Source organism: Sorex fumeus, unplaced genomic scaffold (genome assembly GCF_029834395.1).
Source record: "Sorex fumeus unplaced genomic scaffold, SorFum_2.1 ptg000002l, whole genome shotgun sequence".
Taxonomy (NCBI): Eukaryota; Metazoa; Chordata; class Mammalia; order Eulipotyphla; family Soricidae; genus Sorex; species Sorex fumeus.
The window spans coordinates 41,385,646-41,400,864 of NW_026606059.1; the positions used below are offsets into that span (position 1 = coordinate 41,385,646).

At 39.0% G+C, this 15,219-nt stretch overlaps 1 protein-coding gene across 1 annotated transcript in view; it reads left to right on the plus strand.

Annotated features, from left to right (window-relative positions):
• Positions 1-15,219, plus strand: part of COL22A1 (collagen type XXII alpha 1 chain) — a 266,878-nt gene that overhangs the window by 181,517 nt on the left and 70,142 nt on the right. Inside the window, exons 40-43 of the mRNA XM_056112005.1 lie at positions 5,047-5,082; positions 6,726-6,779; positions 9,122-9,166; positions 12,387-12,434. Of these exons, the coding sequence (XP_055967980.1) occupies positions 5,047-5,082; positions 6,726-6,779; positions 9,122-9,166; positions 12,387-12,434 (183 nt within the window). The remainder of the gene's footprint in view (positions 1-5,046; positions 5,083-6,725; positions 6,780-9,121; positions 9,167-12,386; positions 12,435-15,219) is intronic.

The following is a 15,219-nucleotide window of genomic DNA, read 5'->3' on the forward strand; positions in this document are numbered from 1 at the left end:
TTGGAGTATGGGTAGTATGTTTCATATGAAGTGTCGCTGTATAATCTCCCAACAGCTCTCCCTCTTGCCACATGCGTTTGGTGATCTCAGGCCACTCCCCCAGCCAGGGCAGCCCATGCCATGGGGTGGACAAAGGAGGAAACGAGGGCCAAGCCAGTTGGTTGTTCAGTTGCCGTTTATTCCATTCGTCCCACGCACCTGTTCCAGTCTCTCTGAGTTCCCCATTCTGTTCTCACACTGCCCCTCATTCCTGTCTTCTCCTGTCTCTCCACACTCCATCTTGCTGTCTCTCTCTCTCTTTCTCTCTCTGGTCTCTCTCCAATTCCCCCATCTCTTTCCAACTCCCTAGCACTGGGGATAGACACTACACCAGTCTGTTAGCACAATCAACATAAGAAAGCCTTTCTTGACTACCCATCAGGCTCAAAGGTGGAAACACCACCTAGGGGTGTTCCTCTTCTCCTTAGTTCAATAAATTAATTAACATCTTAATTCTACTTCTTCATATTAGTTATTTTGTATGAACACAGTAAGACATACAGTGAGCTTGTAGGGTGCCACTCCTGGGGACATCTCGCCACAGACTCAGAATACAGTGCTCGGGCCAGATTAATCTTTTCTAACCCTAGCAGGGTCCGAATCTAGTTATTGCTTTTTGGATCATGACAACACTTGTCCATGATGAAGTTCTTAACTTATGGTTAAGCATATGTCACTTTGGCCAGGTCCATTTCAATGCCAGGGCAGCATATGTGCTCACTGCTTGCCTTAGGTACATCTAGTCCCTCGTCGGAACCCTGTTTGGGGTGCTAGGAAGTAAGGGAAACTGGAATTAGGTTGAGAAAACAGATGTCCAGGAGGTAAATATCATTCAGAGTTAATTAACTCACAAATTACAAAAGCATAGCATTAACTGTCTTCTTGTGTCCATACAAAAAGGACTGTAGTACTGTCCTCCCATTGTTGATCGATTTGCAGGCCCAGTAACATCTTCATTGTGAGACTTGTTACTGTGTTTGGCATATCAAATACATCACGGGTAGCTTGCCAGGCTTTGCCCTGCGGGCAAGATACTCTCTGTAGCTTGCCAGGCTCGCTGAGAAGGGTACAGGAATTGAACCCGGCTCAACCTGGTCAGCCGCATGCAAAGCAAACACCCAACCGCTGTGCTATTGCTCCAGCCCACAAAAAAAATGGCAATGCTCTGAATTAACTGTTATTCGTCGATTGCCTCGAGCAGGCCTCAGTAACGTCTCTTTCATCCTAACCCTGAGATTATATTCAAGGCTCTTTAGGAGAATGAGACCCATTGTTACTGGTATTTGGCATATTTGGTACGCCATGGGGAGTTTGCCAGACTCTGCCCTGTGGGCAGGCTACATTCGATAGCCTGCAAGTTTGTCCAAAGTAGGAATGAGATAATAAGATGTCATAAAAGATGTCCTGATAAGATGTCGTGCTGCCGCTAATGCGGCCGCGCGGTTCCGGGAGCTGGATTTTATAGTCTCTGAGTCTTGGCCGTTGATGGGATTACACGGTGCCAGGGGGCCAGGTGGTGGGTGTGACCCCTGCCTACTGGAATTTGAAGGATCTGGGTGGAGGATGCTCGACTCCAATCCGAGTAGGCTGGGAGATCTCGGCCCCGGAACCCGCGTGGATTTGTCCCTCTGCCAGTACCTTCAGGTGTGCGGAGAGTGGTCTCAGCATGGTGGTGGCTGGTCCTGGAGGTCTTCAGCTGCCGGAGCCCTGGTCGGGGTGGGGAGGAAAGCTCAACCCGCTCCCCTCCAATGGGCCCCAGCGAGGAACAGCCAGGCACAGGGGCAGACTGAATTAACTATGCAAACGACTTAAGGAGAAGAGAAAAACAATATTTACAAGTCAACAGAGCACAAAGAAAGAAGTTACAAATAAACCCAAAGGAATGGGAGCAGTGTGATGGGAGAAACCCAATAAACCTAAGCTCCCTGTGGCAAGGCAGAAAGGACAAACCAATGTTATCCTAAAGTCAGCAGAGCAGCCACATTTGCCTTGTAGGTGAGGCTCAACCCGAGCTTGTGGAGAACTGCTGTAAGCATGGTAGAAGTTGAGTTCTAGAGGTTTTTGGCTGCCGGGACCAGGTCCCTTGGGGCCGGGAGGGCTCTCACCTGGCCCCCTCCAGAGTGCCCCACCACCTGAAATTTGTATACAAAGAAAACCATAAGTCAGTCACTTGATCACTTGACATTCTGTTACTCATCGATTTGCTGGAGTGGGCACCAGTAATGTCTGCATTCGTCCCTGTTGCATGCTAGTGTAGCCCAATGGCATCTGCTCATTCTAGGAACACAAAGAGCCTCAAACTGACCATTCAGCATCTTGATGAAGAAGTCTGAGCATCTCATAGGTGGGCGGCCACGGAATCTTTTGACGTCCTTTGGAATCCAGTTGGTAATAGCTCTAGTCTAGTGGTCATCTACAAATCACATTACATGTCCAGCCCATCTGATTTTTGATGCCTTGGCTAACGAGACAGCATCCCTGATTCTTGGCTTTCGACGGAGGTCGGAACTCCGGATACTTTCTCTCATTTGAGTGAAGCGAGATACTCCAAGCATAGCTCGTTTGATTCCTCTTTGGGAGACCTGAATAACGTTCTCATCCTGTTTTCATAGGGCAGTATTTAATAAAAATAGAAGAGGTTACCAGGAAATAAACATCCCATCTTCATTAAGTAGCTGAATCAACATAGTCAAAATAATACTTCTACTAAGGAATTATATGGATTCAACAAAATTCACATTAAAGTTATAAATGTACTATTCTAGGACATGGAACAAAACTCTATTAACTGCTACAACAGTTCTAAGGAACAAAAGACTATGGGAGGTATTGGCTTCATACTTTTATTTCTCAAAAGTCTCAATGACTTCTTTTGATTCCTGCCAGGTTTAAAATAAAAGCAATAAGCAATGTTATATTATTAGATCTTTTTATTTTAATGTGTTTGACTATTTTCATTTTATTATTTTATTGCCAATATCTGATAGCTCTACCACCTTCAGTTTTGTAAATTATTTTTTTAAAAAACAGGAAATGGTTAATTTGATATTGTGAGCTAATGTCATTCAGAAGCATATTTTTGAAGATCTTGAAGGCTGTACTCTCAGAAATAATTTGATTTTGTCCTCTTCTAGGAGCAAGGGAAAATTTTTAGGTATATACCTCAACTTCGGGCTGAAAAATATAATGACATTATAACTTGAAGCTTCCAAATACATGCTAAGACAAGCTCTGAACACTAATCTCAAGGAAGCCTTTTCCTCATTAAGCACCTATATCCTGGGCAAAGACAGAAAAGTATCTTTGACAACCTTTCCTTCTTTATCTCTCAACTAATGTTATTTTTCAGTGGTTAGTGAACTGTGTCTCACTGACTAAATCATGCTCAACACCACTTTGTGCATTCCCTAAGATCTAAGAATTTTTTTCAGTTTTAAATGGCTTTTTATAAAAAAAAGGTGTGGATTAATACCTTATGATATGAAAAGTCTATAACATTTATACTTCATCATTTATTATTAAGGTTTTACTGAATATAACTGTAGCCATTAATTATGACTGTCAAAGTCTGAATATCTGCCTGAGATCATATGGCTTACAGAGCACACATATTTGCTATGTGTTCCCTCTTGGGGAAGTCTTGTGTTACAACCTGTTAAAGACCTTTTCTTTTATAAATATTCTGAGCTTTAACTTCCTGATCAAATAAAGCTCATTGTATTCCTTACCATTATTTCCTCTTCCCTACTAACTTTCCTACTAAGGAACTTCAGAATATTACTTTGGGAACTATTTGTTTGTTTTTCTTTAGGCCACAGGAAAGTTTCCCTACTTTCTTTAATGTTCAACTATGTAGTTAAGATGACCTTTATTCTATTTATCATGCAGTTCTGGGACAAGTTTAATGGGTATGGTAGGTTAACTGCTTATCGGACTGCCAGAATCCTGTACAATTGTGTGATAATATTTGTGTGATAATATTTCCCTCTTGGGAATATATATGGAATTTCTCATGGGATATTGCTACAGAAAAGGTACAGGGAAAAGTGGGCTGAGATTAGAGATGGAGTGAGCAAGTGACTACCATTATGGTATGGGAAATTCCCTTTTCTCTTCTGAGTCTTAATATGATTATCATTCAAAGAAAAATGATTATAATTTTTTTCTCTACCCTCATACTTTAAACTTTTTGTTTTGATGTAGTGTTATTTTATGTGTATTACTCTACTATGTTATGACTGAAGACAGAACACTGTACCAAGTAATGGAGAAACTTGCCAAACAAAGTGCTTGGTGCATGTTTGTTCCCCCAGTGAAGCAGTTATTCCATTTAGTAGAAAGGACAGATGAGAAGGAATGTTAATTGCAGGCACTGTGTCCTGGATTAGGCGTATTAAAGAACTAAAGAGACCTTTCTAAGGGCTATGCAATTAAGAACTAAACCATGACAAGGATATATCCAAATAGAAAGGTAAGGCAGATTTCTATACAGAAGTGTAGTAAATAAACGTTCCAGGCCAAGGGAGAGTTTGCAGGACCTGAGACTATGCATTAATGATTCAATTCAGGAGCACAGCTTAAGTTCAATATCTGGAAACCACATTCTTGGTAGGACATACTTATCAGATGGTAGACTTTTAAGTGTGCCCCACCTTGTCCTGAGCAAGAAAGACAAGAATCTTTAAGGGGACATAATAGGAAAATGCCGAGACTTCCTCTGTATACCAGATTTTCAAGCTGAGATGGATACAGGTGTTAGGAATCAAGTGGGTGCTAAAATAGGGTAATATAACTTCAGGCTCAAATAGAGAAGTGTCCAGAAAGATTTCCACATGCATAATTCCTTTTTGGATGGTGAGTTTTAATAAGTATGACAATGTACCTTCATGGAGAGGACACTTACTCCTATTCCTTGGACAACTGAAGACTTGTCTTAGAACTAATTACCACAGTATGTTTAAGTAATAATTTCTTTTTCTTCTTCACTTATGTTCATTTGTTTCTTAGGGTCCTTCTGGAGCAACAGGAGACAAAGGGCCCCCGGTAAAGTATGATTTTAAGAAATGGTTGGGCTAATATGGAAAACATTGACCTTTTTTGGTTGGGATGATGAAGATTTGGTCCATACCTGAAAGTGCTCAGAGCTTACTTTGGGTTCTGTGTTCAGGGAAGACTCCTGCTAGGATTCAGGGAACCATAATGGGTGCCAGGGATTGAACCTGGGTCTCCTGCACATAAAACAAGTGCCCTACCCACTACTATCTGTCCAGATGCAGGACATTGGTCTTTTACTCAAAGATATTTTAAATTTGAGGACCATAAATATATAAATTCTGAAAATCCTCACATTTAACTGGGCAGACTACTATTGCAAGATATAAACATTGACCAAATATTGAGGGACTGGGAAGGAGGTGGTATCTGTATCTGGTATAATTTTGCCTTGTAGGCAAATGGACAATATTGATTTTTGGATATCTCTGCATCACAGAAAGGTAGTCATAATTTCATGAATTTGATTATAATTCCATAAGAACTAATTTTTAATCCTGGCTTTGCAACCCCAAATTATATCCATATAACAATGAGCAAACGAAAGATATTTCTTTATCCTCCTGAGGGAGATTTTTTTTTATTTGGAATAAGGTTGTTGGATAGCTAAGGAAGTGAACTGGACTAAATGTGTGTTAAAACAGCAAGAAAGCTCCAAGTAAACATTTGCCACTCCTTAAAAGCAGCAGCAACTTAATAAAAGCATATTTATGAATTTACTAGAAATAAAAGAGTGTTTATATAAAACTCACCCATTAAAAGAAGAGTTACATATTATCATCTATAACATTGCACCTTATATCATGTTACATATTTAATTTTGCCCTCTTAAATGACTTCTGAATTAAAGAGAATCATGATTTTCATACAAACTTCAAGGATGAGGAAACTGGGGCCTTAGAGCAGTAGTTGATCAGTGTGAAACTTTAGAGCAGTAGTGTTAACATGTAGATAATGTAACTGAAATCCAAATGGAGGGATTAGTGTGAAAGATTGATATATGAAGACCCTAAAAGAGGGAAGAGGAAGTTAGTTTCTGAGATGGTATCCCGGTCTCTATCAGCAAAAGAGTTAATCTTGCACTTATCTATTTAAGTTCCTACAGGAAGCAAGAGTATCATGAGTCAATTCCTGATATTATACAGACATTTTCAACAGAATGAGAATTATATATATACATATATGCATGTGTGCAGATATATATGTATATGCCTCTCTATATACATCTATAGCATCTGCTGTTGAGCTCTGTGCTGAGCTCTCTGGTTTTACACAAGTCAACTTATTCAGTTGATCAGCAACCTGTGGGTCTATCAGGAAAATGCAAGAAATAGGCATTCCTTGCATGAGTATTTGCACCAGTCTTGCCTCACTGCAGGAACTGTTCCATCCCACTCAGGAAAGGGGCTTGCTGTGGGGTCTGGGAAATAAGATTCATGGTTACAGTTTTCCAGAGTGTTCTCTGTGTGTACTTAACACATCCACCTCCACAAGCATAATGAAATGAGTCAGTTCTGAGTAGAGTGCTCTTTGGCACACATATCATTCCTCTTAACAACAAGCTATTTGTATTATGTGTGCCAAGTAAAGGGGATTTTTCTTTGCTTAAGCTATTTTATCTTCTTTTTCACCAGGGATCTCGAGGTTTACCTGGATTCCCTGGCCCTCAGGGACCAGCTGGACAGGATGTAAGTAAGGATAAATGGTATAAACTCAATCAAGGTTCTTAAAGTCTCATATGGAAACCTTCTTAAAGTCTCACACAGAAGCCTAGTCCTCCAGACTTCCATGACTATGTGGTCAGACTGAAAGCTCAGGGCAGGACATTTCAGAAAACCTAAGAACAGTTTTGTTTCATTCATTCTTTCCCTTAACCACTCATGAACATTTAAAAATGTTTCCAGGGTTGGAGCAATAGCACAGTGGGTAGGGAGTTTGCCTTGCATGCGGCCAACCCAGGTTCGATTCCCAGCATCCCATATGGTCCCCTGAGAACCGCCAGGGGTAATTCCTGAGTGCAGAGCCAGGAGTAACCCCTATGCATCACTAGGAGTGACCCAAAAAGCCAAAAAAATAAAATAAACAAAATACAAAAATAAAAATCTTTCCACCCATAAACATTTAAAAATGTTTCATCTTCAATTTAGTTTGGTCTGTAATTTTATATCGTCTAGTTTTAATCCTCAGGCATTTGTATCATATTTTCTAACAAACTCATAGGAAGTCTCATACTTGGAAAGACTTGGTGTTATACTTTCCCTATATTGTTGTAATATTTTTTAGAATTTTTTTAGAAGTTACATACATAGCTGGCTCCTCAGTTATGCTCAAGTAAGATACCAGCTTCTGTATAGAATTTTTCTGGCCCATCTATGGAATGATTTTCTTTCTCTATTAAAGGAAATTTCAGGCTTACCTGATATCATCTCTTTATTTATATATTTATTTATTTGTTTATTTCTTTATATTTTGGTTTTTGGGTCACATCTGGCAATGCACAGGGGTTACTCCTGGCTTTACACTCAGAAATTACTCCTGGCAGTGCTTGGGGGACCATATGGGATGCTGGGAATAGAACCCAGGTTGGCCTCATGCAAGGCAAATGCTGTACCCGCTGTATTATCACTCCAGTCCCACTGATAATATCTTTTATCTACATTGTCAGATATTTGACAAAAGCTTTTTGAGTCCCAAGAATATGTGGACTTTATTTTTATGCCTTGCAGTGGTTCAGAGACAGAATATTTACTCATTGATCCAATGCTTAGATGTCAATGAAGTGTTTTTATAAAGCAAAGATGCCAAGCACTATTAAACAGTATTATATTCATTGTATGTAGTTTTGCATCTTTTTGTCTACTGTAATAGTTTCTGTCTATTATAAGAAGAAATAATAATTTACCTGCCCCTTTAATTAATTTCTTTTTATTCATACTTTTTTGAACACTAAGGTTTACACACTGTTATTAGGAAGGTTTCACACATGAAATATTCCCCTGCCCCCTTCACCCAGGTGTTCACCTTTCTCGATTACTGTCTCAGTGTCCCTCATTCTCCACCCCCTATGGTAAGCTTTTTACCAAGGACGCATTCTCAGTTTTGGTTACCCTTGGGAATTTATTATCCCTTAATCTGTTCCTGTAAATCATGCATATGAGAGAAATTATTCTTCTTCCCCTCCTTGAGTTCTGTTTCACAGAATAGACTTACCCTCTAATTCCTGTCTCTGTGTATTCTTAATTTGTCTTCTGTCAACTTTATTTTCTCATTGATACTCTATAGAAGAGGTTTTCTAGTCCACTTACATTTACAAAACCAGTGTTTTGAAAAGAAGGATGAAATAATGGGTTTGATTGTATATGTCTGTGTGTGTGTGTGTGGTGCACATACATACTCTGCATGAGTTATTTTTGTTATGTTTAAATGTCATCTATAAGAAGAAGTTACAAATTGTTGTAAATACTTGCCACCATTCAATTTTGTGGGGGAGTTTTGGCTGTTCAGCTGAGATTAAGAACTTGTTAGTTTTATTATTACTATTATTATTATTATGATTATTTTTCCCTCTTCTGAGATTCATTTGTGAGTCTCTGGATTATGGCCTGTTAATGAGTTTATTTGGTTCCAGAGGCAATGCCTGGGCATGACTCCTGGAAGAGGAGGGAGGTGGCCCACCCCCGACTCCATGAGATCCTGGAGATTTCAGTCACAGAACTTGCATACCTGAGTTTTTTATTCATGGATAAAGCTCATCTGAGCCTGAGGAGATAAGCTGTGAGCATGGGGGTGATTGGGTTCTGGAGATTTTCAGCTCCGGAGTTCTGTTAGGGCGAGTGGTGGGACTCACTTGCCCCCTCCAGGGTACCCTGTATATGAGGGAAAATGAATAATGTTTATTGGTACAAATCTTCAATATTTTTCTACCAAATTATATTTGACGTAGATATTGAGGCTGGTGAAAAATGTAGATAGAGAAGATAAAAGATTGTATGCTTAGCACAATTACTGTTTTGTTTTCTTCTTCCATCAGGGTGTACCAGGAAATCCAGGAGAAAGAGGGCTTCCTGGAAAACCAGTATGTCATCTAACTAGTCTGGATGAATGTCAACTATCAGGGACTCAGGAAGAATAAAATGCAATTCATTTGATTCAAGAAACTTCAAATAAGTATATTTATAAAGCTATGGAAGGGGAAGTGAGCTGAAAGACAGTCATGCCCAGAAATAAACCACAGCATGACGCCAATAACAAACATAACTATGCCTATTTTCATATTAAGAAAGAGGAATTCAGGGTAGGGACCATCCAATAGGAACTGTAGGTATAGGTTTAACACCAGTGCCAGAAATCAGGAATAAATTAGGCGGAACAGTCATCACTTTCTCCACTATCTCTCACTGGCTAAAATGCCAGCCCAACAGGGAAGCATCCCCATGATACATTCCTGCAATACAGACTTCTGGGGCAGGTGAAAGCCAGAGAAAGAGAAAATAGATATGAGACTGACCACATTTTTGAAAAGTTTTAACTGGATTTCTTGCTGCACCTTTTCCAGTTAGGGCTATATCTGAACTGCTAGTGGTCTTGTTTCTATTATCATAAAAATTCCTTTTTCTCTCAGAGTGAGAACAGTGGAAGCTGTCAAAAGCTGAGTGGACTTGTACAATCCCGAGTATGTCATCCTCTCTAGATCAAGTTCCTGCTGGTTTTACTTGTGTGCAGTACACTCATCTTCTGGGGAGTCATATGACTTAGTTACCACTGACAAAAGATATAATAATAATCAGAATAACCATGGTGGGCCCTCCAAAGGGTTCCCATGTGACTGGGCTTAGTCACTTAGTCTCTTATCCTCTCCAGAGATCAACCTAACATTATCCAAGAGCTATTTCAAATAAGCTTTCTGACATGACCAGGATACTAGGCAAAAATAAAAATGTACATGTCAGAACATTCCAAGAGCTTGAATGATATCCCTTGAGAACTGGTTAGGATAGACTTTTCTTTAGAATTGACGAGTTTAGACAAGTCAGTTATCCCTTCACTTTATGGTCATCATTCCTCAGTGGGTAGAGAGTGGAACCGGAAGTGAAGTACAGGGTTGCACATATAGAAATTTACACCACCCCATCCCTACCTAAAAATGGTTTCTAGAGGTTTCTAGAGAAACTTTAAGAAAGAAAGTTTCTCTAGAAACTTCTTAAAGAGATTCTTGTGCCAGTCACTGACTGAGAGAGTACTCTTGGTGGTTGGGGGTTGGAGGGAAGTGGGGGAACTTACAAGGAGTAGGAAACATTAAAGCAGAAAAAAATATCAAATGACTCCTGTAATGTAAATGGTCACAGATGCTTTTGGGGCTGGAGCGATAGCACAGTGGGTAGGGCATTTGCTTTGCACATGGTCAACCTGGGTTTGGTTCCCTACATTCCATATGGTCCCTCAAGCATCGTCAGGAGTAATTCCTGAGTGCATCAGTCAAGAGTAATCCCTCAGCATCACCCGTGTGACCAAAAAAAAAAAGCCAAAAAAAAGTTGCTGTTCTGTTTTGTTCTGTTTCTAGTAAATGAGGTTCTCTTTTTTCATTTTAGTTCCAAATGAAACATTGGCAGTACAACTCCCTCAACTCCCTGCCATTCTAAGTGGGTTTTCCTTTCAGGAGTAATTTAGGAGATTCAGACATCTACATAGGTCACAGATTGAATCTTTTATACCTAAAACTCTCCCCCTCTGTTTTTTATCTGAACCCATCAGACCTAACAGTGATCCACCATAAATGACTTATTCATCAGGTCATATATTCATCAGGTCATATTTGTCAACCTGCAAAAAATTCCAACCCCTAGAGAATGTTCCTGTGTAACTTCTTGAGACCTATATAGGAAGGTCTATAGAACTGGTCAGAACAAGACATTAGTTGAATTATTTATAAGTTCATGGCATGCCTGGATTAAATTCCCTCTAAAGAACTCAACTGACAATGCTAAAATGCCCCAAAGAAAACAATGCCAACAGCACAAAAATGCACAGTTTTTTAAAAAAAAATATTCATTCTCCTCCAGTATTAACTTCCCAGGGAAAAATAGAAAACTTTAAAAAATAGTTTTTCCCTTTTTAAGTTTGAATAAGTTCTTATGTGAAGGTTGGCCCTCCAGCAGGGGCTCTCTTTCTTAGATAACTCAAAAAGATCTTGGCTGTTTCTTTAGCACCTGCAACTTAAATAAGACTTCATTTAGGACTAGAAGTTTCCTTGGCTTCCCCAGTTCTTCAGTTTCATGCCAGTCTCTTTTGTGTCTTTCAGTTATAATAGCCCAGAAGGTTAGATAATAAAAAGCAAAACAACTATATCTCAGCTCCTACAAGGGGTATCCTAAGCAAATTAATAGTATGCCCCTAGCATATGTTTTTGCAGCCTCAGAAATTCAAGAAAATGGGGGAAAAATGGGAACAGCAAAAAAAGTCTGTTTTTGTCTTCCTGAGATGCTAGAATGCACTTATAAACTCAGACTGAGCTGTAATAAATAAACCACCATATGTTCACTTGTGCCTACATACTTTTCATATTCTAGAGAGAAAAAAATCTATCACCTTCCCTCTGAGCAGTGGACTCACTAGTGGTCCTTTCTTATTGCAAAATATAGATGTTTTCATGGGAATATTCTAATCTCCAACTCTTAAGAAAATTTTATCGCCTACTTTTAGTCTTCTCTTTTGATCATAGCCTTGTTCCTTACACCTCTGTGTGGACACAACCCTTTGCTAAACTTGGATTCTGCACCAGTTGTATCATAATATGCCACACTCCAATTTACAGTGGGTTTGAATATAGATCGGGTGACCTGAAGATACAAATTTATTTTCAAATGAAGATTTTTCTAAATGCTATTTCACCTTGTAAACCAAAAATTGTTTCAAATGGTCATATAGTGTTGTAATAGCTTAGTCCCCAAGGAGTCTTAACTGTATACCTCTTTAGATTTCTACAGTACTTATATGAAATCTCAGTTTCTATGAGAGTGGGGAAAGAGAATATAGAGAAGAGGAGAAGAGGTGAGAGATAGAGACTGGGGACAGGGTGAGTCCATTTTCCACTAGCCCTGACTAGGATTTGACACCTTCTCCAGTCACTGATACAGACGGGACTGTTTGAGTTCTTACATAAGACAGTTAGAAGTTATAGATTACATAGAAGAGAACTTGAATTGTCTGATAGGGAATGGGATTTACAGTGTGTGTATATGTGCACTTTTTGTGTATGTTGTGCCCATGTACAGATTTATTTATTTTTACTTTGACAGGGCATCTCTCCACTACTGTCTCCAGAGGACATAGATCTTTTGGTTAAGGTAATGGCATGAATACATTTGCATGCATTCTGAAAATGGTGTAAGGGGATTGGAGATTACACTAGTTTTTGTTAGAACAATTATATACTAGTGTTACAATACTATGGTGAGAACTAATGATAATATTGGTGTTATCATGTGCCAACAATCTACTATCTACTGTGCAATGCATCAGTGACTGTTCATAAGTGTCCATTTGAATTGAACTAAAATTATAATTATGTGGCCAGTGGTTATCTTATATAACAAGCAAATATAAAGAATTTCATCACCATAGGAAGTTTTCCAGGACAGTCCTTGTGCTAAATACTCAATGTGCAGCTCATATATTTTATTTTCACAACTATCCTAGTTTATTAGTATTTCAGTTTTTGCTTTGTATACAAGGAACTGAAAAAATGATGAAGGCCAGTGACTTTATAAGAATATAACTCAGTCCTCAATGAAAAAGACACTGACATGCAGAATCAGAAAGAGATGGTATGGGTGCTGCTGGTATAAGGGCAGAGAGGTACAGTTAGTGATGAACATTTTAGCTAAATTAAGTTTATGCTTTAGTTCAGGGAGAGTTGGATTTCTGGTATTTCCGTAGTCACTGTCACTGTCACTGTCCTGCCGTTGTTCATCGATTTGCTCGAGCGGGCCCAGTAACGTCTCCACTGTGACACTTGTTATTGTGTTTGGCATATCAAATATGTCACAGGTAGCTTGCCAGGCCTTGTAGTGCATGCGAGATACTCTTGGCAGCTTGCAGGGCTCTCTGGGAGGGGCGGAGAATCGAACTCGGGTGGGCCATTTCCGTAGTAACCATGGTAATTCTGAGACAGCAAATGTCACTGTCACTGTCACTGTCCTCCTGTTGTTCATCAATTTGCTCGAACGGACCCAGTAACGTCTCCATTGGAGACTTTCTTGTTACTTTGTTTGGCATATCGAATAGTAAATGAAATACCAAAAATCCCAAAGGCTGTATGGAACCTCAGAACTTAAGTGACTGAAAATTAGGAGAGACGAAAATTTAAAAAAATCTATTTTTTTTTAGATTTCAAAAAAAAATAGTCCTGCTTCAATATGAGTAGAATAATTTGTTGGCTTTAATTCAGTAATTTGTCTAAAATTTTAAGGCGGTATTAGATACTGGATTTTGAGTGAGTAACCCCTAACTTGAAGTATTTTTAAAAAGCACTGATATAAGAAAGCATCTAGTTCATGTATGAGTTCAAGGGAGTTACCCAGAGAGAAATAAGGCCAAAATTCTTAGACACCTAGGAATTTTTAAATTCTCTACACAGTGATATACTTTAATGGAAAATTATGCACTTTATTAAAAACGGAGTTGTAGCAGAGTAATATTTCCTCATTTTTATTGATGAGAATTTCTCCCTGGTCAAGGACATGACATGAAATCATTATTTATTGATTTTCACCTTGTTTATTACAGGCTTTTGTTAGCTAAGATCATTTTTCATAATTCTATCACTCTGGAAAAAAACTTTATATGAATCAACTCCTTCCTTGACTTCACTCCAAGGATTTCAGCTTCAATATGTCCATATTTTTATGCCGGTGATAACAGGAGTGAGCACTCTGAGGGTTTAGCATTGTTTTTTTGTGCAGAAAGCCTTAAGATTTTTTCAGTGAAATCAACATTCATAATGCTACTGAATGTAGCTGAATTTATGGAAACTCAGGAGACATTTGAGCACCTACATACAGGATAGAACTGGACCCAAGAAAATGTACTTTGTCTGTATAAACCCTGTAAACAAAAACCTGAATCATATAGGTTGGTACCATCTGTGGAATCAACTAATTATCTCCCTGTATTATTATCATCTGTTGCCATATTAATGTAGGCTAAAATCTTCTGGTTTGATATAGGTGATGAAGGGCAAGACCTTCTTTTTCTGCAAAGGCATGTTTTATTGTTATCAGAATAGCTTTCCCCCTAAGAAATTGATAACATTGCATAATTAATTCTAATATTTGGAAAACTATCACTATAGAAAGTTTGTCTTTATATAGTTCTTAATAAATGAATATCAATAAGTGGATCTGTGCCCAGTGTGTAAATTGGGTAATCATCCTCATGAAATCCCCATCAACATAGCCCTTTGAATATATATGTTCCAGGATATATAATAATCCAGGAGTGAGTTCTCTTACTGTAAAGGAGACTGAGTGAATTGATGACCAAGTCATTTGTAACAATTTAAACAGCTAGAATAGCAGTAGAGCCACAGTAAAATTCAGTATGATTAACTCCAAATTTCATACTATCCAACTTCATAATGATGTAAGTAAATGTCCTGAAATTTACCTGACAAAGTTCAGGGTTTTCTGCTTATTGCTTAAAGTTTTCACCCATAAACCACAAAATGTTTGGTCCTTCTTTCCTCCCTTCCTTCCTCCCCTCCTCCCTCCCTCCATCCCTTACTTTCTTCTTCCCTTCTTCCCTCCCTCCCTCCCTTCCTCCCTTCTTTCCTTTCTCCCTCTCTCCCCTTCCTTCCTTCCTTCCTTCCTTCCTTCCTTCCTTCCTTCCTTCCTTCCTTCCTTCCTTCTTTCCTTCCTTCCTCATGCATCCCTTTCTGCCTTCCTGTCTTCCTGCCTTCCTTGGTGTATCACTCCTAGTGATGCTTGCTTAAAGACCATCTGTGGTGCTAGAGATCACACAGGTAAAGCAAATACATTATCCCCCAGCTGTCTCTTCACCCCAAAACCACACAATACTTTGTCAAGACTATGCATTGAGGATTCAGGACAGGTTGGTTGAGACTTAGACTTT